The 24,894-nt window shown below is 38.6% G+C and overlaps 1 protein-coding gene across 5 annotated transcripts in view; it reads right to left on the minus strand.

The window, feature by feature from the left end:
• The window catches only part of GLS (glutaminase), a 75,581-nt gene that overhangs the window by 29,692 nt on the left and 20,995 nt on the right, over positions 1–24,894 (minus strand). The window contains exons 2-10 of one of the 5 annotated variants that reach the window (XM_033169077.1): positions 24,193–24,227; positions 18,152–18,201; positions 15,965–15,997; positions 15,096–15,154; positions 12,529–12,595; positions 11,798–11,848; positions 10,709–10,885; positions 9,611–9,742; positions 8,690–8,782 (exon numbers count right to left, since the gene is read on the minus strand). In XM_033169077.1, the coding sequence (XP_033024968.1) occupies positions 8,690–8,782; positions 9,611–9,742; positions 10,709–10,885; positions 11,798–11,848; positions 12,529–12,595; positions 15,096–15,154; positions 15,965–15,997; positions 18,152–18,201; positions 24,193–24,211 (681 nt within the window). In that variant the 5' untranslated portion in view covers positions 24,212–24,227. The other 4 variants (XM_033169096.1, XM_033169087.1, XM_033169068.1 and 1 more) reach the window with 4 other exon arrangements.

The raw sequence follows: 24,894 nt of genomic DNA on the forward strand, positions 1-24,894 counted from the left end.
TTTAGTTTCTCCTGCTTGTGCCTTACATATGCCTTTGATAATAATTAACCTTAAATAAGGAAAGTGAGCTTTCGGCATCCTCCTAAGGAAGCTAGCATGAAAGGAGGAATGGACAGGAGCACCTGGCAAGCGTCTTTATTACCTGAAGTATACACAGTTTGTGGACCAGATTCGGACGCAGAGGGGATCTGCATGACAAAGCTGTTCCCATCGTTTAAGGGAGGAGGGAAGCCTGTGGATTTGGGATCACCCCAACCACAGAGATCAGTCCATTTGGTTCTTATATTCTGGTTCTTTATACAGATCCACTAGCACCCAAACAGTGACAGGTTGAGTTTTGTTTACCTGGCAAGTTTCGCAGGACACTTTCAATCACCAAATCTACAAGTACTTCAAATAATGGTACAGTGAATTCCTCCCTGCAGAGAATATGAGTCACGTAGCAAACTGCGTTTCCCCTCTACTGATTTTGGATCCCCAATAGATGGGACACAAAGTTTGAAGGCTACTTTTTTGTATATGATAATCTGACACTTACTGGTAAGAGACTTTAGATTTAATAATTATTTCAGATAAACTGCTCGTTATTAAAACCACATACAGAGGTTTTAATGTTGCTCTGTAAAATAATTAAAAATAAATACAACCAAGTGTCACACACTGTGTGTCTTATGTTATAGCACAATCCTATAACAGTCGTACCTTGGTTGCCGAACGCCCTGGAATTCGTACGATTTCGTCCCCAAACGCCACAAACCCGAAGTGAGTGTTCCGGTTTGCAAATGTTCTTTTGGAACCCAAACGTCCGACGGTGTTTCCGCGGCTTCTGATTACCAGAAGCTGCAATTTGGTTTGCGAATATTTGGGAAGTCGAACAGACTTCCGGAACAGATTCCGTTTGACTTCCAAGGTATGACTATACATGTTTACTCAGCAATAAGTCCTACAGACTTCAGCGGGGCTTATTCCCTAGTAAGTGGGTATAGAATTGGAATCTCAATGGCATGAATTAGCAAGACCTCGGGGGAAAGCACAAACAATTGTCTTTCCAAGAAGTGTGCATGTTCTTTTGCCTTAATTGTATTTTCCTGCCATTTCCTTTTCTCTTTGGCTTCCATTCCACTCTATACATTTTGCATTATTAGTAGTTAGTCACAATAAACAAATCTATAAAGATGCAGCAAGGTGCACAAGATTAAATCCAGGAGAAACTAGTCATTTTTGAATGCAGTTAACTGCGTCTAATCGTGGCCAATGATTTCAGTGAACTACAAATAAAATTAAATTCTCAATTGGTGTCACAATCCACAGAATTATGTGCACGTATGTACAGGCATAAAGGTAGAAAAGCTTCTTAAAAATTGTTTTGCACAGCAGCCCTCCCTGCCTAAAAGGCAAATTTGTTGGCTGTTGGGAGCTGCTTTGATAAGAAATAGCAAAGGAAATGTTCATCGGTGTGATCAGTTCTTGCCTACACAAGCATACAGCTTGTTAAGGATATAACATAAGGTATTAGACTAATGAGACACTTGCTTAAGCTCAAAACCGTATGACCTAGTAAGTAAGCATCATTATATTAATTACATAATCCAAAGTGCCCAGTGCATGAATGTATGGCATTTCTGATAATTTGCAGGGAGGAGGTGAGAATCACCTATTTTTTCCAACTGGTCCTAACTAGCCTTTCACCCACCACCACCCCAAACCAAAGATTTTTCAAACACTTAGGGAGTGCTTTTTCAGTTAGCACAATGGTCTGCATCAGAAATGTGGGTGGTGGCAGCAAATATGGCATGCCGCCGTTTGGATCCAAGCCAACATGTTCACAAAACACCACACCAAATATAATGTGGTTCTAATAAAAATTGCAGGACTAGAAAACGAACACGAGCTGATATGCAAAAAAAAGTTAAAATTACAACTTTAAAATGGAACTAAAAGCTGGCTAGAGCTTATACTGAACTCTCAATACTTCAAATTTCTACAGAATGCTATTTTGATTTAAACACAGGAGATTATGGAAAGTGTGTTTTTTTATTCCTAGTTTCAAATCATGGATCTAGTTGCTATTGAAAAGGAACAAAAAAAATACAAACTGAGCATCTCAAAATAAAATTTATTATAATACAAAAGTGTGTGTGCTGGAGATACATAAATAGCATACAATGCAAATGAAAAAAATGGGACACATGACATAACACTTCAACTGAAGCAAAAGGATACAACACATGCCAAAGCAAAATCGAAATGCATTTACATTTCCAAAGGAGCATTAATGATGCCAACAAAAAAGGGGAAAGAAATACGACAAGTAAAATGCTTGAATATCAAGAACTGTTATTGCCGTGAACACAAATGCACATTAAGCTTTATTAAGAATATTTAGACAAAAGCATGCTAATATTCTATCAGCTTTTAATAACATATTCATGGTCTTGCTCATCTGACAAATTCCCCACTGGAATGTAGCCACTGCTCAGTTTAACCAGACCCACTAATAAGCTGAGTTCACATCCTTTTTCTTAAGGTCATATAGAGCATTTTCATACGCGAGGTGCTTCAGATGGTGTTTAACTTGAATGCAAAACCTACATTCGCCGGAATGTTCATTCATATCACATTTTCTGTTGCAGAGATGCTCACATGGCTTATTTTGTTTCACCTTCTGTGAATACTAGGATTGTCATTGCATACAAATCAGAAATAAATTTCAAATAATGAATGCTGGTCAAAGCAAAGCAGCTGGTTTAGCCAGCCAGAGTTTAAACAATTTAAATCAAAGTCTCCATTTTATACTTTATGACAAGCCAGGATTAATAGAAAGTGAAATTAAATGCTGTAGAGGAGAACACACAAACCTGAGGCTTGAGCTTGTTTCAGCTCATGCACACAGCAGTGAGGCATGTCTGAAAGGTTTTGGATAGTTGAGGTTGCTCATTCATATTGGTCTAGGCATTATGGATTGAATCCAAAGTCATCTCAATTGCACAAGTCCCTTCTCTCTTCCTATGTCATCCCCCCCTCCAAACTCTGGAGTATTGCAGAGAGGAGAGGGAGGAGAACTTTCATTGCACAATCAGAAATTATTGCACGGACAGGACAACTTTGTGGGGTACAACCATACGTTAGTAAAGGAAAGAGTTTAAATTGCCTTTATCTTAAACACATTGAACAAATTATAGGGGCATGCGAAGGACACCAAAAGGACGCCAGCAAATATTTTGTAATTAACTAAAACCAACAGCCCAGACAAGTCGTAACAGCACTGATGGGTCAGGGAAGCAGTACCTCCATCACAATATGTACTTCAAAGAAGCTGAAACCCATTCTCTGAGCATCACTTTCCATACCACATAAATTAATGTTTTAATGGTCTCCCATGAGCCATCCTCCAGGCTAAATCTTGTGTAGGCTCAACTTTCTGAAAGTGTGAGGCCAGTATCCCCAAGGAAACACAGGGAGGAAAATATGCTCAGGAGTGGAGGATGACAAAGGCTAACACAAGTCCATGCTTCATCCTCTCTCCTCAGGAAGCATCCAGCGGCACAGAAATTTAGAGGACAGAATTGTTGTTATATTATTATTATTATTATTATTATTATTATTATTATTATTATTATTATTAATTATTATTATTATTATTAATTGCCACTCTCCGTTTTAGGGCAAGCCATCATAAGGCAGCTTATAGCAGACGTGTAAAAACGAAACAGCTGAATGCAAAAAACAAAAACAAAACCATAACAAAACAGCAGAAAATAAAATTATAGGCAGCCAGCAATATAGGGGGTAATCAAGAAGCCCAGCAGTATAAAAAACACCATCAGAGTTTGCTTAAAGGCCTCAAGGGAAGGAGCCAAGCAGAATTATCGGGAAAGGGAATTATTTAAATACGGGGACCGCTACTGACAAGGCCTTGTCCCTGATACTCACTGACCTTGATCAGGCTTAGTGGTAGGCCAGGAAGCAGGACCTGTGAGATCAGTCTTAGGACCCAGGGAGATTCATATAAGATATAGGAGGTCCTTCAAATAACATTTAAACTAAGCCAGTGTGGTGTAGTGGTTAAGAGCGGTAGACTCATAATCTGGGGAACTGGGTTCGCGTCTCCGCTCCTCCACATGCAGCTGCTGGGTGACCTTGGGCTAGTCACACTTCTTTGAAGTCTCTCAGCCCCACTCACCTCACAGAGTGTTTGTTGTGGGGGGGAAGGGAAAGGAGAATGTTAGCCACTTTGAGACTCCTTCGGGTAGTGACAAAGTGGGATATCAAATCCAAACTCCTCCTCTTCTTCAAAACAAATGGATAACCAATGTAAAATTGGTATAATGAACTGCCTAGCCCCTACAAACATTCTAGTGGCTGAATTTTGCACCAGCTGAAGATACCAGATTGTCTTCAATAGGCCACCCTACCAATAGGAAGGTGATGAGCCTGCACCACAACACCTTCCAATCCAAATACAATTATTCAGGTCATCCCAATCACAACAATACAGGAGACTCTGAGTGCCACATTCCACTCTCCCAACAGTTGTGCTGATTTATCATTCCAGACCCCATAGAATTTTTGCATGCTTTTTGGTTTTGGTTTATTACATCTCCTGTGCTCCTTCTTTCTAATGCTTTATGAGCACATCCCTGGCTTAGTGCATGGTCCTCTTTATTGCTGCTCAGGTTCATCAGTCATCGCACACATCTCCCATACAATGAAGACACCCATGTTTGTCTGAGGGGTTGTCTGGATATTTTCCTTCCTTGGGATCAACTGGTGGTGGGTCTTCAGATTGCAACTCTCTCCTCTTTTAGAGAAGATTTCATGTTCAGAAAACTGCAGGGGCCTCCTAATTTATTCAAGAGGATGGCAGATACACGAACACCCATCCCTTAATTACAGATGCCGCCTCGTTTCCTTGCCCTCCATTCCCACACAAAGGTTTGAATGTCCCTTATCTAGGACAGGGATAGCATTATTTCACTCTTGTGTGATTCACCAACATGTTTTAAACTCACAAAGACAGACCTTCATACTCCACATCTCCTAGCAGTTTAGGAATAATCAATGTGCATTAAAAAATTAGCCAGTGATTACATTGAGAAGTACCGTACAAAATCAGACTCTCATCCACTTAATCCAGCATTCTTTTCAGGAATCCCAGTAGCCCAAGGGCGCTAAGTGGATCATGGTCTACTTTCTTCATGGCTGGTTCTAGATCAAAGATGTAGGTTGCTTCCACACTAACCCTTTCCTCTGGGGTGGACGTCTCTTGTTCTTTCAATTTTTGCAAGGAATCGGCACAACGCTGTTGTTAAATCATTGCAATCTAGTGTTTTGTGTTATCCTTCTGTGCTTTTTCCAGACCTGATTTGTTGTGGGTTTTTTGCTGTAAAATGCAATTGCAGCAACATCCTGTCAGTTGTGTACTAGCAATTCACTATTAGGACTTCTTAGGGGAACTGTACCTTTCACGTGAAAGCTTCCTGTTTGCAGGTTCAGACCGTTTTATTGCTTCCCCAAGTCAGCAGGTGGGGATAAACTGCCCTTTATTTAATCCTTCCACCGCCCCCCCTTTTATTTAAGGGAGAGGTAGTGCTGGATACCTAATCTCCTCTCAGGACCACTGTTGTATTTACTGGGAGGGAGAGGTGGTGGTGAGGTTAGTGTTTTCAGGTACGTTGCCAGAACCAATTCTGTACTGGAACTGGTGCACTCACAAACTGCTGACCCCTGACCCCCTCTCTTTTCACAGAAAGCACAGCAATGTCACTGACTGCACTTCTGTCCCCCACAAAAGGGGGTGAGGGAAGAAAGAGGTGTTGCTTTCCATTATTACTTTTTATCCCCTCTTTTATTTCATTATAGTGAAGCAGCACTGACTTAAAATTGACACACACCAGAAACAGAAGGTGACTAAATAAGGGGTAATTCATCACTGCTCTTTCAGCCACAAGGACCACAGAAGCAATGAAGCAGGTTGAGCTTCTGAACAGGAAGCTTTTAATTAACACTAGAAAGGACATTTGTTGAATGTAAATTTCCTGTGAGTAGACACTCTAAGAAGATATTGGCCAAGGGGAAACATAGGAAGTAGACTTATACGAAGTCAGACCACCAGCTCATCCACCTCACTACAGCCAAACTTTACATTGACTGGCAACAGGTCTCTAGGAGTTTCATACAAAATCTCCAGATCTACCTGGAGGTGCCAAGATTTGAAACTGGCCACCTTCTGCATGTAAAAATGTGTAGACTACCACAAGGCTCCTTCTCCTTGCTATGTTAAAACTGGAGGTTCTGAAAAGCACTTAATACCACTTTCAGCGAACGGCAGAAAATCAATGCCTCCGTATGTTAAAGGGCTCTCTAATGTGAAACGCCTTCTTTCTTACTGCCCCTATTGTTATTTATTTCTGGGATATTTCTGGTACTCTAGAGTAATACAATATATATATTATAATATATACAGAGTATGTGTCTCCCAACCATTGGTTCTATCATTTTTCAGAACTCAAAGGCACAACGCAAGCATGGTTTCCTAATATGCTGCTATTAGAAGATTAACTTGAACTAATGTATTTCAATATATTTAAGAGTTGTTTAAACTAGGTTTCTACATATTGTTACATAACGACTGATAAAAAGAATCCTATCACCTTCATTCATTTTCAGCCTTTTCCAATGTTGCACAAGTTGAATGAATGACTTTGCATATATTTGCTTGAACTGAAAGCAAATGAACCTGCTTCCAAATGTTTAGGATTAAGATACTAAAAGACACACAGAGAGAGAAATCTAACAGAGGATTTGTTTAACAGTCTGTTAAAATCCAAGCAAATTGTGACAGCAGTAAAATTTATCCACTTATAAAAAATATATGATTCGGGTATTATTTTTTCTACATCAATTTTCTTTTGTAACCAATATACCTTTGTGTTTTGCTGCATTGCAAATTTTCTGTATTTTTTTTTTAAATATCCCATGAAATTCCCTTTTGAATTTATTCCTTAAGCATGATACAATTGCAAGTGTAGGCCACACACATTTTCGTGCTTTATTTCTGCTTGCTTTCTGAAAAAGCGATTAAAAGGAATCTGCATAAAACCAGACACTAATCTTTGGTATCTCGGAGCAGTTAATTACAAAACACTGAAAACAAAACTAGCTTCTCTGGAACTGCGTGATCTAGAGAAACGGGAGCATGTTTAAAGATGAAAACCAACTCTCTGAAACTAGAGCCCATTTCTTTAGTTTTGCTCTCCTCGACCTTCCATTCTATACACTACAGTAGTGGAGATGTCCTCGTTTGCCTCGGGTGACACTTTTTTCCACACAGTCTCTTTTAATGCAAGTTCGTGCTGAAGGCTCTCATAGTCCATTGGTCCATAGGAATGCTAGTTGTTCAAGCAACACACATTATTTATTAGATTACCGGTGGGGGGAAAAACATTCTAGAATTATTGATATTTAGCAATTAGCGTTAAGCCAGCTGTTAGCACTGACTTTCCACTAGCTTTTGACATGGTTATGCATTCAGTTTTGAGACAGTTAAGGGGATTTCTGCAATGCAGAATTGGAGGCGGGGGGAAGGCAAGAGCCACTCCTCCAACCAGCTTCATTCACTATGTGGGAAGTTGGTGATATTCAGAATTCTTGGGATTCAGGGGTTCCCTTATCCCCTCCCCACAAGGCTTCACACACTGTTGCTCCCCTGACCTTGGAGCTGCAGGTGGGCAGGGGGTCATTCCCACAACAGCATGGCGATCCCAGCCGTGGGTCTGTTTGACCTGGCCAAAAATCATAGTCCCTCCCCCCCCCAATATCAAAACTGTGCCCCCAAAGTACTCTGTGAGACCTAATAGCTATAGCCAGAAGAGGAAGATTGCATAAGCATCTCCCCAAGCCATCCGGTATAGTTAGGAGAAAAACTAAATGGGAAGCTTCCTTCCTTTTTCAAGCAGTTCTTAATGCAACCAACAGAGCACCAGACACTGCAAAAGGCAGTTCACAACTGCTACCCTGAGCACCAAGAATAACAAAGGGGTTTTTCCACATCTAGACTGCAAACATGTACACGGAGACTTGACTATACAGTGGAACCTCGGTTGTCGAACGTAACCCATTCCGGAAGACTGTTCAACTTCCAAAATGTTTGACAACCGAGGTGGCAAGGGGCGGTCGGCAAATTCAATTGAGAAAATTAAGAAACGTGCCTTGGAAGCCGTTCGACTTCCGAGGCGCGTTTGAAAACGGAAGCATTCATTTCTGGGTTTTCGGTGTCCGAAAATTGAAATGTTCAGTTTCTGAGACACTCGAAAACTGAGGTACCACTGTACTTTGGAAGGCATGCCAATGTTGCTCCATAGTTAATTGGCCCAAGATGACTTTAGATCTTTCTATAAATGACAGCCTTGCTTGAGGCTCGCCTGAATATACTAAACCAAACCAAGGTATGCTAAAAGCAAAATCTAGTGTGCTACTAGGTGCCAAGTTACTAACAGAGTAGGCAAAATGGCAAAAACACAACAGCTGGCACTAAGCTCCAGTTATGGCAATTAGGTAAACTGAACTTGAACCATTAGAATTTACATACTGATGCAATACATGTCATTGAGCAACCTTATTTCGGAAAAGGAGAAACCTAGTAAATACACAATACACACTAATAACCTGAAATACCTTTCCTACTTACCCGCTGATCGCCACCTTCCCTGCGAGGATCAAGCTTCTTTGCAAAGTGCCTCAAATTATCGTAATTATGGAAATTGCACAAAGATACCAGTTCCTGCAATGGTCAGAACACCACAATGTTCTATATGCAAACCAACAAAGTTTATAGGTTTCTATGCTTTACACATCTAGTCTGCTATTATCCGATTACATAGCTAACTGGAGCCCATTAGAAAAGCTCACTTGCTGATACGAATTTTGCAAAAAAACAATAATAATCTAAAATTGGTTTGAAATACTGTTGAAACTTATGCATTCGTAGGTGAATAGAAAACAAAGAACCAGCATTTTTGGCAGCCAACAATATGTGAACTACTAGACTGAAACAGAGAAGTGCATTTTGGAAGACTTTTTTCACCTGCAAAATGTACTCCCTCTTTGCAGCTGCAGCTGAAAGCTGCAGATTTAGCATCATTTTTGTTTAACAGGTAGCCTCAGTGGCATCATGATACAACACTGGCCAGTTGCTTTTTGGAGCTCTATTATTCAGAAGACAGGTACCTGTAGTTGGCTATTTTCTGAAAATACCATGAAAATTGCAGCCAAATGGGGCAAGGAACAGTAACAAGCCAGATGAGACGGGTGTGGCTCTGGCAAACCTCTGGGAGCCCTGAATATCTTCTTTCACATTGAAATAATGTACTTGCCTTAGTATCTGGCTCAGCCCTAACAGGAACCACTGTTCATGTTGGAATCTGAAAAAGGTTTTTCCAGATGACATTTTCCAAGCACTTGCAAAAACTAATTCTGCAGAGCAAGTACAGCTTTGCCTGCCCATCTGTTAGATTATGACAAAATCTGAGGTGGGCATGAAAATGGCAAGTCTACTAAAATCCTGACGCAAACCAAAGAAAATATGCAAGTGACAAGGCTTGCTGCTTACGTGACAAAAGTGTATCCCCTTAACGCTGTTGCCCATCTTGTCCAGAGGAGGGGACCAGCACATCATGCCCATAACATTGGGAACAACCAGCAGAATGCCACCAGCAACCCCTGATTTTGCAGGAAGACCAACCTAGATTAAAGGGAACAACAGGGAGGCTTACATTTAAGGATTTAAAATATATTTAAAATTTAAGGACTTAAAAAGATATCAGAACTTAAATGTTCGGTGGTTATCCATAACTGAAGTAGTCCTGAGGACAGCTTTTTAGGATCGACTTATTGGTGTCAACTCATGTCCCAGGTATTATTTAGTTGGTGCACTCATACAGGTAAGCTCGGAGTTTGCCATTATCACAGAGACAGCTTGGGCCTCCAAAAGATGAAGAGCCTTTCACTAGCTGCAGCTGTGACCACTGCTGGATAGGGACAGTCTCACTATGGTTATCCAGGCTGCCATAACCTCCTAGTTGAGCTACTGCAGTGTGTTGTTACATGTGCACCTGTCTCCAAAGACTCATTGGAAGCTTCAATTCAGGAGATCAACTAGAACAGTTCATTAAGACCACGATCACACTTGCTTTTAAAAGAATTTCACCAATAGAATTGGACCCTGAAACAAACAGGCAAAGTCCTAAACAGTTTGAGATTCATTATCAGTGTCCCCATACTCTAATTCAAACACCCTTGTCAGAGTGCACCTGCTATCAGAAGTGAAGCAGCTGTCAACCAGGTATGTAATGACCTCTCCATGGATGCTTGCTTGGTGTCAACTTCGCTAAACCTTTTGTTCTCACCTACTGATTTTATTTATTTAAATAACGTTCTGCTGGGTTATTTATTTATTTATTTGCTATTTGAACTACAGCTTTTACCGTTAGCTTTGTTTTATTGAGTTGTATTTTCAACTTTGTGTCTTGTCACTTTATATTGTTATAAACTGAATCAGTTTTGATGGAAGGCAGCATATAAACATTTTAGATAAAATAGCATTAAGTAAAAGCTTAAAATTGCTACTTTAGAGAGTGAATGACACCGCTTAGCCTAAATGTTTCCTATTGGCGCGTCTACTAAATGCTAGTTTGAAAATGCTACTTACGTGGAAGGCAAACTGTCCTGAGAAGTCATACATGCCACAGGAGTGCATTAAACTTAGAGTGTTCCGAACAGCTTCTGGGCTCAGTACCCTCTCACCAGTGATTGGGCAAAACCCTCCATTAGCCAATGTCGCTGCCATTACACTGGCCGATTCGCAAGTCACTTCTATGGAACACAGCTTAAGAAAGGTGGGGAGTGAGAGAAGGAACAGTTACAAACTATTACACGTAAGTGGTATACTGTGTAAGCAAATAGATTAAAAGACTGCCTTACAAAAACTAGATCCAGCTATAGACTGCAGCATATGGAATGAGCTGGCAGCAGATTAGGGAGGAAAGCCAAAGAGCCACGTGCCTGCCAATCCATTTGCCTGCAGTCGGCGCTTCCACAGGATGGATGCTGCAGCGACCCCCTTCTCCACTTCTGGGTCCCTCTGCTGTGGAAGCGCCGACTGCAGGCAAACGGAATGGTACGTGTGCGGCTCTTTGGGCTCCAGGCAGGATAGCAACGGAAGCAGGTAGCCCAGCTCTGGCAACCGGGGCGATCTGGAGGAAGCTGTAGGCAAAGCGTGGGGCTTGTGGCACGCTTGTGGCACGCTGCTCTGGGCTGCAGCCAACTCCCTCATTTGCTGCCGCCAATGCGCTGAGCAAGGGAAGGCCGTGCCAACAAAATGGAAGTGCACACCCACCCAGAGTACGTTCGCAATCTTAAAAAAAAAAAATACACAAACTGGAACACTCATTTCCGGTTTTGAAGTGTTTGTAATCCAAAAAGTTTGTTGGCTAGGCTGTTTGTAACCTGAGGTACCACTGTAATAGGAATCCACTGCTAAGATAACTTACTCTAACTTCCATAGACTAAAGCTACAATATCAATTTAAAGATATTTTGATAGCATCTGATATTGGGGTACAGCATTTTTACAGTATTGTCTTTATGAAATATGTAAAAGTAAGTTAGTTAAGTATTGCAGTATAGTTAACTGTTGATCCCAGTTTTGAGATTTTTGTCAATGTTACACTCGCCCAATTATTTCTGCAGCTTTTTACATTTCCCTTTCAGGTTTTTAGACATGAAGTTCAGATAATTACCTGGAAGTAGAAGTCCAATATGCCAACCATATCTGTGCCTTCTGGAAAACACTAGAAAAAATAGCAGAGAATTTTAGTACACAAGCTAGGCCATGAGGTTTCACAGATATGGAGGTGGTATCATGACATCACAGCCAAAAGCCAATTAGAGGTAGTTTCTGCTGACAGAATGGGCTTTTTGTGACTTCATATTTGTAGAGGAATAGGTACGTCTGACAAGAATGTGGAAGTGCAAGTGACTTATATTTATTGCTATTTATCAGATATGCAAGAGGCACTTTGGATACCATCTTGTGGAAAAGTGGCATACAAATAAACAAGTCTGTTAAGTGTGCTTCCAGACAGCAGAAACTGCTGCCTTACTTTGCATGCACCCTTTGGTGAATCACCGTTATATCCTATACTCATTATGCATATAGCCAAACCTTGGCTCCGGAACGCCTCCATTTTGGAACGTTTTGCTCCCAAATGCTGAAAACCTGGAAGTAAGTGCTCCTGTTTTTGAACAATTTTCGGAAGCTGAATGGCTTCCAGAGAGTTTTTTTCCTTCTTTTTTTCTCCATTGACTTCGCCGACGGCCCTTTGATCCTCGGTTGTCGAACTGTCTTCCGGAACAAATTACGTTTGACAACCGAGGTTTGACTGTATTTGAAAGGCTGTTCTGTGGTAGTTTGCTTAGTACATAGCCTGAAAAGTTAAGAAATTGGTGGCTATGTAATCCTCCAACATACCTTTTTTTCTTTCAGATAGTAACCTATTGCAAAGTTTCGATCTCCACTCTCTCTTTCAGACTGGAACCTAGTGTGAGGAAATACGAAAATGCACCTTAAGACCACGACACTCATTAACAGTACTGAAAGCTTCTGACTAGGATACAACTTTTTTAAAAAAACACCGTAATATTTATTTAGCAAGACAGAATTAATTTCTGTATGCTGATGACATTTTGTTAATATTGATAGTTCTGCTACCTTCTTTAAGAGAGAGGCATAAGTGGCTACATAAAGGGTTGCCGACTCATGGGTGCCTCTCCTGTGGTGTCTGTGAAAGGTCTTCGTCTTTAATCCCTTAAAAAGCCACAATGCATATGAGATCACTGAGCATAGTGATGGTTGGTGTACATGACTTTTCTCCACTGATGTGGAGGGGGGGGGGAGCACGCCTGTGCCTTTTTGTGGCCCTGTCTTTTCTGTCCTTTTGGATGTGGCAGCCCCCAGGAAATTCAAAAAATTCCAAATGTGCCTGCCCACTGGCGCAAAAAATGTTAGCTACCCAATCTACAGGTTTAGCAAGATACAAGCTTAGTTTAAACTTAGTTTAAAAACAAATTAGTGTCATAGGGCATTACTGGCCAAAACAACAACAAAGGCTGCCTATTGAGCATTTCTCCATTGTCCAATTTGAATAAATTTTCAGTAAAACTGCAAATTATTAAATAAGGAAACTAGAAAGGGTCGTAAAATACGGTCAGTGCAAATCTATACATGTCTACACAGAAGTAACTTGTACTAAGTGCAATGGGGCCCACTCCCAGGAAAGGGGAAGTTTTAAAGATGCAACAAGCAATTCTTAGTTTTACAGCAAAAAACAAACAATTTCTAAACAAGAAGTATTCCATGATTGTGTTTCATTGCATATATTGGATGAGCAAAGGAGTGGCTACCTGCAGTTCCCATATAATGTAGCTCAGTGGGTAGAGCATGAGACTCTTAATCTCAGGGTTGTGGGTTTGAGTCCCATGTTGGGCAAAAGATTCCAGCGTTGCCGGGCGTTGGACTAAATGGCCCTCATGTTCCTTTCCAACTCTGATCATGCATCTTTCTATGAACTTTGAAGCTAGACCAGGCTTTAACTGGTACAGCAGGCTGCTTCCTGGCAAGCCATCAATGGATGCCAATTCTATCAGCACTCTAGAATCTGCACTGGCTTCATATTGCTTTTGGAACACAGTTCAAGGTGCTACCTCCCTCAGTAACTTTTACAAAGCTATTAACAGTTCAGTTTGAGCATCTCCAACGCAGTCTGTTGCTTGAGCCAGACCACATAACATCATGAGTCAAGTATAGACTGCAAAAGACACAGAGAAGCATTCACTCAGGGATGGCTGAACTAAGGCAATCCAGCTCTTTCTGTAGAAGATGCTCCAATGCCAAAACATCTTTCAGCAGCTTTTAAGAACTGTTTATTCTGGTTGACTTTTGTTGGCTGAAACGAAGGCAATGAAGCAATGGAATTTTAGAATGTCCCCTTTTCCCCCCAAGCATCCTGAGCGTATTTTAATCAGGATTTCATAATCTTATTTGCCAGTGGCAATGTCCTTCTGCTGTCCAGTGAACACTCCCTGTGCTTTCGCAAAATGTTCTGCTCGTGGCAAAAACTCTTTCTCCTTTCATCCTCAAAAATGCTTTCCCTCCTGGCAAGTTGAGCTGCTGAGAAAAAACACCAGCCGCTGCATCCAGCAAAACCTGATGGAAAAAGGAACAGTACTGTCTGCCTTTGTCGTGGAGAAAAGGGGTGGTGGTGGTCTCTTTCCTTTTCTGCTCAGTTATTGCAGAGGGAAGTAAAAAGGGGGTGCTGGTACTTTCCACCAGAAATCCAACTCTGCAGGAGAAAAACCACCCATTTCCCTCCACAATAAAATGGAGAGAACTAGTTTTTGTATTCCAGTTGGGCATGCCCTGCTACTGCTTCCCCCTCCCCCCCCCAAAAAAAAAATCCTAAAAGAAAGGTATTTTCTTCTCTCAAGAGAGCTTGGAAGAAGTGGAGTTTTGGAGGTGGCAACAGTAGTGAGGCACTGCTGGTGCTTTCCCCAAAAGCCAAACTTACAAAGGAGAAACTGCCTCCCTGGGCCTTTGCAGGAATCACATCTTCTTTTCCTTAAGTGCTACAGGACTCAGAAAAGGGAGTGTTTGGTGAGGACAAGCATAAATAATGCTCCATTTGAATAAACCAACACTTGTTTGAACTACAGTGGAACCTCGGTTTTTGAGCGTCTCGGAATCCGAACGTTTCAGTTTTCGAACACCGAAAACCTGGAAGTAATTGCTTTCGTTTTCGAACGTGCCTTGGGAATCGAACGGCTTCCGCTGAGGTTTTTTCAATTTTCTCCATTGAAATTGCCGACTGCCCATTGTGACTCAGTTTTCGAACGTTTCGGAAGTCGAACGGTCTCCCGGATTACATTTGAAAACCGAGGTTCCACTGCACTTATTACTTAACGTATGATAACAGAACTAAGTATAGACGTAAGAAGAAACTGGGTAAAGAGGAAATTTTTTTAACTAAAAAACATACTTACGTGGCATTACTGAAACCAACATATTCATTTCCAGCCATCTTATTCATGAACTGCATCACCTATTAAACAAGCATCACAATATTTTCAGAATGTAAGGGCAAAGATGAAAGGGCAGTGTGTGCCTCCAAGGATTGTCCCTATAATGCTGAACAATGGCTTAGCATTTTGTGAGAACTGGGCTGTTAAGCTGCACAAACAATACTTACCATATTTTCCGGCGTATAAGATTCTTATTTTAATGCAATTATTTTAGCTGTTTTTGCATGGATTGTAAGACAGGTATGATTTGCGTGTCTATTTATGTATGAGCTTATAGCTGCAATAAAGTATTATTATTATTATAAGATGACCCCCAACTTTTCCAGTTAAAATATAGAGTTTGAGATATACTCAACCGCAGATTCTCCACCCGGTGTATAAGATGACCCCCGACTTTTGAGAAGATTTTCCTGGATTAAAAAGTAGTCTTATACGCCAGAATATACAGTAGATGTTTCAATGTTGTTGCTGTTTTCACCAACTATTAAAGTTTATTGACGTTTGGCATGTTTTGGAACTGAAGTTCCTTCTTCAGCAGCAATGTAGACTTTCAGAAATTGAAAATAATACAAAAAGGAAGGAAACTGATTCTCGAAAGCACCAACTATGAAAAGTTTATCATAGCTTGGTGTTTTTCAGAACCCAAGTTCATTCTACAGGAGCAAGATTATGGCTTTTCTTTTCTTTTGCTTAAATTAGACTCTGAATGCCAGTTCACAGATCAGAAATGAAGCGGGGGGGGGGGAGCAAATACAAAAATAAAATCTTACCCTGCAGTTTCAAACTCAACTATGGGAAATAATTTTTAAAAGGTTTGATGGTTCACTTACATAGTCAAATTTCTCAGCATTATTTGCTCCTTGCTGAAAGGAAAGAAGACATATTTACAAAGTTTGTTAATACAAGAGAAGTTTTAATTCTAATTTAACTTAGTTAAAAGAAAATAATTCATAATAATCTATAACTACTTAAATATTTAATATTAAACTATTGTTTTATTTATTAGTCTAAATACCTAGTTAGATTACTAAATTGTTTATATCAAACTTAAGAATACTACAGAAAGTTTCAGTTTTTGAAAATTACTAAGGTGAGGAAACAGAGATGAACATTGAATAAGGCTAGCTTTATTTTAGGTGCTCTACTCCATTATGAATTAGTGCGATGGAAATTCACTTACAGTTTATTGTAATCAGTGGATACATAAATGTTCCATTCTTGTAGTCCAAGATTTTATTTTACATTATGCTGGATACTAGAATGTTCAGTGCTATTTTATTTAGGGGCCAGTGGTGGTTGTACGTAAACTATTGAGTAGAAGATGAGTGTTACCACTGCTATAAGGGCAACTGCATGAAAAAGTCTAGCAATAACCAAAGAGCCCTGCTGGGAATTTCCATTTGTGCATCCCTTCTGCCACTTGTTAAGCTGCTGTCAAAACTTAGGAAATGACTCCAAAACAGCACAAACAGCAATTGGGGAACGTATCAAGGATGCCCTGATGCACACATGGGAAATCCTGGGTGCAGGCATAAGCATCTTTACACCCCAGCCATTAATTCCAAAGTTTTATAGGTAAACATATTCCAGTATAACAGAAATTGCAGTAGCAGATATACTGTCCAAATGTAGTTCAAAAGATGCCTGGATTTTATTAATTGACAAACGTTTTAAAATGTCTAGTTTAGCATCAGTGGGACTCAAAGGACAAAGCACAATCCTTATGCTTCTCTCCCTCTACCTTGACACAGCCTCTATTTCAGCATTATACCCTTGCTTAGAAACTCAAGGAACTATATAAAGTCAATTCTACAATTGACACTGTTATGTTTTCATGCTTGCTATATGATATAGCAAGTGTAAAGCCTGCAATCATCAATGCCTGGGTGTATATATCTAGGAGCCCTGGCCCAAGCTGTTACTCTGCGTAAATTATATTGGGGGCAAAGAGAACTTGCTACCCCAAAAGGGAAAGCCTCTCTGTACAGATCTCCATTCACTCTACTCTGAGTTGTGGGCACAGAATCAAGTTCTTGCTACAGATACTTGATGCGTGGATATTTAAAATGGGCATTTCCTTTTGTCAAAAAAACAAAACTTTTTTTTTTTTAACTGTCCTGTCTTTTTCTGTATGTAGTCTCTTATTTTCAAGAATCTCTCTGGTTGCCAGCTCAAAATTTTAAAAATAAACACTATGGAAACACAGCTATAAACCGCTATGGAGGTAGGGTATTTTTAACAAGGCAGATTTACCATATTTGATGGGGATGTGGTGGTACAGGATAAAGGAGCATTGTCCTTATCCTGAACAACAGTCTAGCAACTGTATCTGTGTGTCCAAAGGACTAACTTGACAGGCAATTTCTAAGAGATTTGTTGTGAATACCATTTTACTAACATACTGTCTCCAGAACTAAATGTGGCTGGGAATCTATTGTTAAGCGTCAGGATGGATGGATGCATATTGCGTAAGTTTATTTTTTTATTATTATAAATATACTTAATAAATTTTAAAAACAGATGGTCACAAATTAATAGGCATTACTTAATGCCTCAGAAACATCGGGTTAATATGTTATTTAGTTCTGTTATCTAAAAGCACTACCTCAAATCAATCCAAAAAACATTACTTGCACTATGTTTAATATAGGGGAAAGGAAAAAAAACCTGAATCCTGTATGTACCAGAATTCTACTCATGAAATGCATAAAGCCAGCCTCATTTCCCATTCTACAAGTGGATTAGGGTGTTGCAGATAATCTGTGAAGCCACACGCACCAGCTCATCTAGTGATGTGCAGTCATACACGTATGATCACCAGCTGAAAGAATACCACACTGTTGTGTCAAAAGTTATGCACCAATAAAGTAAAAATACTGCTACCCATAGTCAATGACTATTTAAGAAATACGCTAAAAAGGTTAAGCATTGTGTTGAAAGGCATTAGAAAAACAAGCTTTTAAAAAAGTGTAACTCCAAATCTGTTCAATGAAAAAATAATTAAAAGAAGAAATTACCAACTTCATTGAACTGTTGCAGTTGTCAAAATATTCCATAGATCCTAATGCTGTAAAATATGTAACAACATTTAAACCACAAAAACCTTTTAAATGCACAGTGAATGTTGCTTTGGGAAAGTGGGTCAGCATTAGTTATGGGATGTCGTACTGGTCATGGTTGTTAAGATTAAGGCAGTTAAAAACTGAAACAAGTTTTGCATTTCTGCCCCGTATTAAAGGGTAAAGAGAAAGATGCTTAATGCCAAAAGTACAGAAAGGATTTGTTCTCTCCCCGCACCCAACCTTAACTGCAAAAAAACAAAGGAGCATCTTCATATGTTTGATACTATTAGCAGAGTAAACATAGCAAACAACGGTGTCTGAGCAAACTTATTTCAGCATTTATCAAATTCAGGGTTTCCCTGCCTTTAGCTCCAAAAAAACCTGACACACACAAAAAACACTCTTTCACAGCACCTTCTAGATACCAGTTTAAGCACATTGATAAAAAGTAAGCATCTTTAAAAAGCAAAACCCTAAACTTGGATTTAGCTTGTACTGCATGAACTATTCGTTAAAATGGGACTCTTAATGCAGGTTCTTAACACTGCCAGTTTCTCCCATTTCTTTTACAGATTAAATGAGGCAAAAGTTGTAGGTAAAGTCAACCAGAAATGAGGTACCAAATAGCTGAGAGTTGTTTTCCCCCATGGCAATTTTGAAAATATTTCCCCTGGCAACTTTTAAGATGGAACACAGAGCAGTTCTTTGTTCTCACCAAATTTTACTTTGACTTCTAATTTTCCACTTTGTGGAGTCTCAAGTTTTATATATATATGAAGTTTTACAAGCAGTTCATCTGTCTACAAACGTACCATGCAATAACTTCACAAACATAATATATACATATACACACTTGCAGTGTGCATGCTTGAATGTATATTTATGTGTATATGCACACTTTTGTGTATATACAATGAACGTCTATGAACACAAAGTAGTTGTAGACTGAGACAATCCAATGACACACCATTCATGCAAGTTTTTAAAAGAATGTTTACATATCCATATTAAATTAGAGGATAGGCTCTCATTTTATCTTTTTATATTATAATTGCATCAGCATGCAATAGGATCTCAGCAATACTTAGATTTTTCTTATAGCTCTCAGTTTTGAGGTACTACATCACCACGTTTAATTCTGTGCTTAATACTACTGTACTTGACTTGTATTATGCAAGCTTATGTGGTTCTTCGTCCAAAGGCTGATTATGCAACTATGTACTTGCAAGGAATAGCACTTGTGCAACAGAACTTAACCCCCTCCCTCTGCATCACCCCCAGGGTTGACAGAATCCCCCAGAACAGATTTTTTTTGGGGGGGGGGTCGGGTCAGAATACTTAAGATATCCCGATTCAAAGTTCCAGAATTATTTAAATAAATATTTATAAACTACAGGTTCACTGGAGTTGCGTGAAACCCAGTATGTGCCGAAACTGCCACATAATTTCAATGCTAGGAAAAGAACTACAGTATCAGCAAAATCAACACCATATGCATAGTTTCCCCAAACAGTGGCACAGAAGAGAACTTTCAGTGTGCAAACTGGAAGTCACAGCTAATCAATTCTTGTATGGTATTTATGACTAGTATTATATTTATAGCTAGAATTTTAACATGTATAACTCAATCTGCAATTGTTGCTCACAAGTTACATTTAAACCTTCAAACACAAATGGACCACATTGTTTAATAATCTTTTGCTTTGGTTGTGTTTTACATCTGACCAACACTTCTAGCCTATTTGAACATACACACTTTGAAATGTCTGCTCAAAATGTCAGCTTGAATTGGAACCTAGGAGACCCTGGATTAAGTAAGTCTCACCTCAGAAATGGACATACTGGGGAGCCTTGGTCAATTCACTCAGTGGGACTACTTCTATAAAATTGGAATAAAGGATTGTCAAGATGAAAGAGACAACCTCAAACAACAGAAGTGTTGTATTAATTAATATTTTCATAAACAGACCATGCATTGGAAAACTAAGCAAGTTACTATTAATATTTTTTTCAGATATATATAAAATTTTGAAGAACCTATAGGAAAAGATAATTATCATGTTTGAGTATGAAGGAGGGGCAGAAAGGGAAATTTGACCTATGTTTAAAGAAATAAAGCTGTTTCTGTACATATATCCATTTAGCTGCAGGATGACTAAACTGAGTAATCAGCTGAAACACAGAACAAAAGGCTTAATATATTCAGAAGCTATAGGGTACGAAGAGCAGAGTTGTTGTATAACATTTACAGGGATGAGCCTGCAAGAACTGCTACCGTAGCTTTCATTACATCTAGTGCAACTTCTATGCAGATAGAGGTTAGTTCAGTTCTCAACTGTTTTCATATGAAAATGGGCTCCAATCTGAGACGTAGGTTACCCTAGTCAGTTTGATCACTAGGAGTACCGTCCACACAAACATTACTTAAGTCTATTTATTTCAATGGGTCTTTCCAAGTGTTACTTTGTTGGGTCTCATCCTTTGATTGCATTTATTATTTCATAGCTGAAGCTGAAAACATGATTTAGAAATTGTTTTCCTTCCCCTCGTTTTTAGATAACATTGTTGGAATCCTTCCATTGATGGAGTCCATCCACTGACAAACAGCATCCATTATCAGTTCCGATACTGAATTTCTAAAAGGTTTACTCTAAAGTGAATGCAAAAAAAAATCTTGAAGAATATTTTCTCTCCAAAACATACTTTGGCATCAGTTCTATTAGCTATCCGGATTCTTACACGGTCTCTATATAAAAAATTAAACAAAAAGGGTCCACTGGGTATATAAAACAATCTAGTCCATTTTCTAGGTGTTTGTTCTGGATTGCAATGGACACTGCAAAACGTATCAAACATTAACTGAAAAAATGACCACTATAAGCATTAGGACAAATATTTCAATAATGAAAAACCATGTTTTCTGAGGGGTTAATGGCTGGCAATTAGGGCTTACCTCCAATTGCTATGCTCATTGACTACACCTAAAAATAATGATAATTACAAATGCTGTTTCAAATTGTAAATCTAGAAACTGAAAAGACGTTCAGATACAACAGTTTATTTAAGACCTGTGCATCTTTTAACTAAAGCTTGGGATTCCCACATAAGGGAATTTTTGTATTTAGAATTTAGGAAAAGAGAAAGGCTTTCATTACTTAAATTGTGCACGTGCCAGGAAAAGAAAGGTAGTAACAGCAAACTGTAAAATTGTAACGTGTATGTATAAATCTTAACCGTAGTCAGAACTGTAAGGTCTGACCAAGGGAAGAATTCACCTCATGTTATGGTGGTGCACACTAGAAAATGGGTGAAAAGGAGCAATCATTCTTATTGCATTCTCCGCTCACCCATGTACATGATTATAACTATTTTGTATTCCCACAGAGCACCAGTTCTTAAGATTTGTTACACTGAGGCTTTTATTCATTTGACCTCTCTCTTTTAACAGTGGTCATGCGGTATGCTGCATGAGAATTAAAATCTTACGAATTCTAATCCCAATCATTCACCTATGTCCTATGTCACAGACTTGTAGCTGTCAATACACTATTATTCAGCAGGTTGACATAGCGAGCATCTCTCATTCATTAAGGCTTTTATGCACAGCTCCTGACATACGGCTGCCACTATGCAAGATCCAAAACTGTATAGAAGCACTTTGAGAATCAACAGACCAGAGTATCCGCAAGAACAAGAATCCTTAGTCACTAAGAACAGCTTTCTTAGGCCATATCAGAGATCTATTTACCCAGCAGTCTGCCCAGTAGTGGCCAACAAAAACCTGGCACATCTTTACTGCACACTCAATACAGCTGCATCCAAGTCAGGGTGGATAAAAATCAATGATTTTTTTTTAAAAAAAATCGGATTTTTAAAAAATTTAAATCAGATTTTTTTAAAAATAAAATGCTTTTTGAGGAAAATATATTACCATCCAAAGGTTATTCAATCAGGAAATAAAGATTAGTTTTTAATTATGTAGAATAAGGCTGTATATGTTTTATTTTTTGGTAAATAAAATTCATTAATCCATTCACAATGTCATTTATGCTCTTCCAGAGGTTTTTGTAAGATTATTGGGCAGTTTCTCTGCCTACAGGATATTATCACAGATGCTTGGTTTACTTTGGCAGTTCTCAAAACTGAATTTGACTCAGCAGAGATCACATGCCTCTTCTTCACAGCAAAAATGTTATAACATGAACAGAGTTGAGAAAAAGACCTTAATCCTATTGTTCTACAAACCTATGAATACAGAATCAACCCCTTCAGTTTCAAGAAGTTCAGTGAATAGAATAGAAACAATACTTTTCTGATTGTTTGGAGTGGAATGGATCTAATAAATCTATTTAAATTGTTATTATTAAGGTAATGATTATTTTTCTCCTTCCTAAGTACAACAGAAAAGTTGTCCAAATATGAATGATTAACCTATTAAACTGGGGATAAAAAAACTTAATATGAAAAGTTGTTATTCTAAAAATCTTCATCTACTTGCATATTAAAGTTATACCAGCAAGAATTAGTCTTTATGTAGAAAACTGTGATTTAAATCAAGCCTTACTGACTAGTGATTTAAATCGTGATTTAAATCAGTTTGATTTAAATCAAATCCACCCTGATCTAAGTACAAAGCAAGTTAAATTTTAATTGATATGTTTATCACTGGCCCAATTTGTACATGACATCAAACCATAGTTTAAAACAAACTATGGCTTTATGTTAGCATGCTAGTGCTCAAACAGTTCCTGCAATGCTCCTATATCCAACTCCTGCAGCTGCCACATCACAGCCAACGCCTGGGTTGCACTCTTTGAACCCAGACTCTTAAAACCATGGCTTAATGTTGTATCAGTGGTGCCCACTGACTTTACTTTCTCTTACGTACCATACTTTAGGAATCAGTGACTAATATGCTTTAACCACTCAAGCTAAAGGAGCTTCTATGACTTTCCTTATACAGTATACAGGAAAGGACTTTGGTACAACTCAGCATTGTCTTGCCACTATATGTGTTATATTTTAATGGTTTCAAATGGCAGTAGGTTTAGAAAGGCATCATGAAAGGCAGCAGTAAACAAAATATGCTAACCAGTTGGAACTATTGCACTATTGCATATACAATTGTGATAAACAACATGTAATAAGGTACATATTTAAGATACGCAACGAATGAATTCCCAAGGTTTTGCACCCTCTTCAACAAAACAGATTACATCTTTGGTTTGAAGCCTTAAACAGCCATTTGCCTTGCCACTCTGTACTAGACCAAGCACAGAAATTTTAGTATTCTATGATCTTGCACTAACAAATGTCTTAATTCATGTATGAAGATACTCTAATTCTATACATAGGCATTAGAAGTAGGTCTCATTGGAGACAGCAAGGCTTATTTCCAAGCAAACATACCATTAGGCTGTGGTTGTGATTGTTACTAAGTGTGAGCTTACAATTAACTCAGAATGATAGCGAAAATATTTCTAAATTAAAACCAAGTATTAAAAACCCAGTGCTGATTCCTGAGTTTTCATAGTCACTCAATTTTTATAAAATAGCTTCCCAGTAGATGTATCACAAAAAATGTCTTACAATCACTTTAAACAGATGATGCAATATGGTGATTTACGTCTGCTGGACATGCAAATATACTACATGCAAAGTTTCAATGCAATCCAGTACTGGCTACAAAAGTTGCTATAGTGTTCTTGTAATGGTATCACGACTGCATGCAGTAAAAACTAAAACTGCAGAATATTACAACATCCTGAAACCTACACTGTTGTGATAGAAAAGCACATTTTAGACTAATTACAGTGGAACTCATTTCCAGGAAAGTTTGCACTTTGGATTTTACCTTACATTGTAACAGGCTGTACTGTGACAATAATTACAGTCAAGTATTGCTGTATTGTATATTACTTATTCTAACCCACTGTCAAAATGAATTTCAAAGTTATTTAAACCTACAGAGAAAAGTTAAACATGAATAAATTTACCTGTCATACTTAAGGCCATTTTCCTTCACCTATAGCTATTAAAGATAAATGTTTTAAGCAGGATTTTATTTTATTTTATTCAATATAACAAAAAGCAGAAAATCATGAGCCAAGACTGAAGTAGCCTCTCATATCTAAAAGTCTGAAAACAAATTAATGGATGTTAAGATGTAATCAACAGCATAGGTTGGCCATTTTTAAGGCTACTAGGGAGCGAAATGTTAATTAGGTTTCACTTATATCTAGAGAGCCACTGCTTCAAGTATAAGTTTTTAATTCTTACAGAAATCTCATCACACTAAATGAGCAATTAAGGCATATTAATGATGTAAACACCCAAAGTATGTTAATACTTGTAAATATAATGAACAATTCTGACATTCAAAACATACACTTGATGTAGAAACAATTTTTGTGTTAAATCCTCTAGAAGAGCATCACTGCAACAAATGCTAAAATGTGTAGGAAACCATTTTAACTGTATATTAAAATTGATGTACAAGTTCTCATTTAACAGACTTTGAAATGAGTTGCATGTTTCACAGAATCCATAAAATCTCAAGTAGAAGGTGTTATGCTTTTCTAATATTCCTTCCATTTTAATATAATTCAGGCCACAAATCTAGAGAAGCATGTGTTACTCTAGGAGCCCATCTTTAAACCAACCTATTTCAAACAGCAATCCAGTAAATTTAAAGGAGG

Source organism: Lacerta agilis, chromosome 1 (assembly GCF_009819535.1).
Source record: "Lacerta agilis isolate rLacAgi1 chromosome 1, rLacAgi1.pri, whole genome shotgun sequence".
NCBI lineage: Eukaryota > Metazoa > Chordata > Lepidosauria > Squamata > Lacertidae > Lacerta > Lacerta agilis.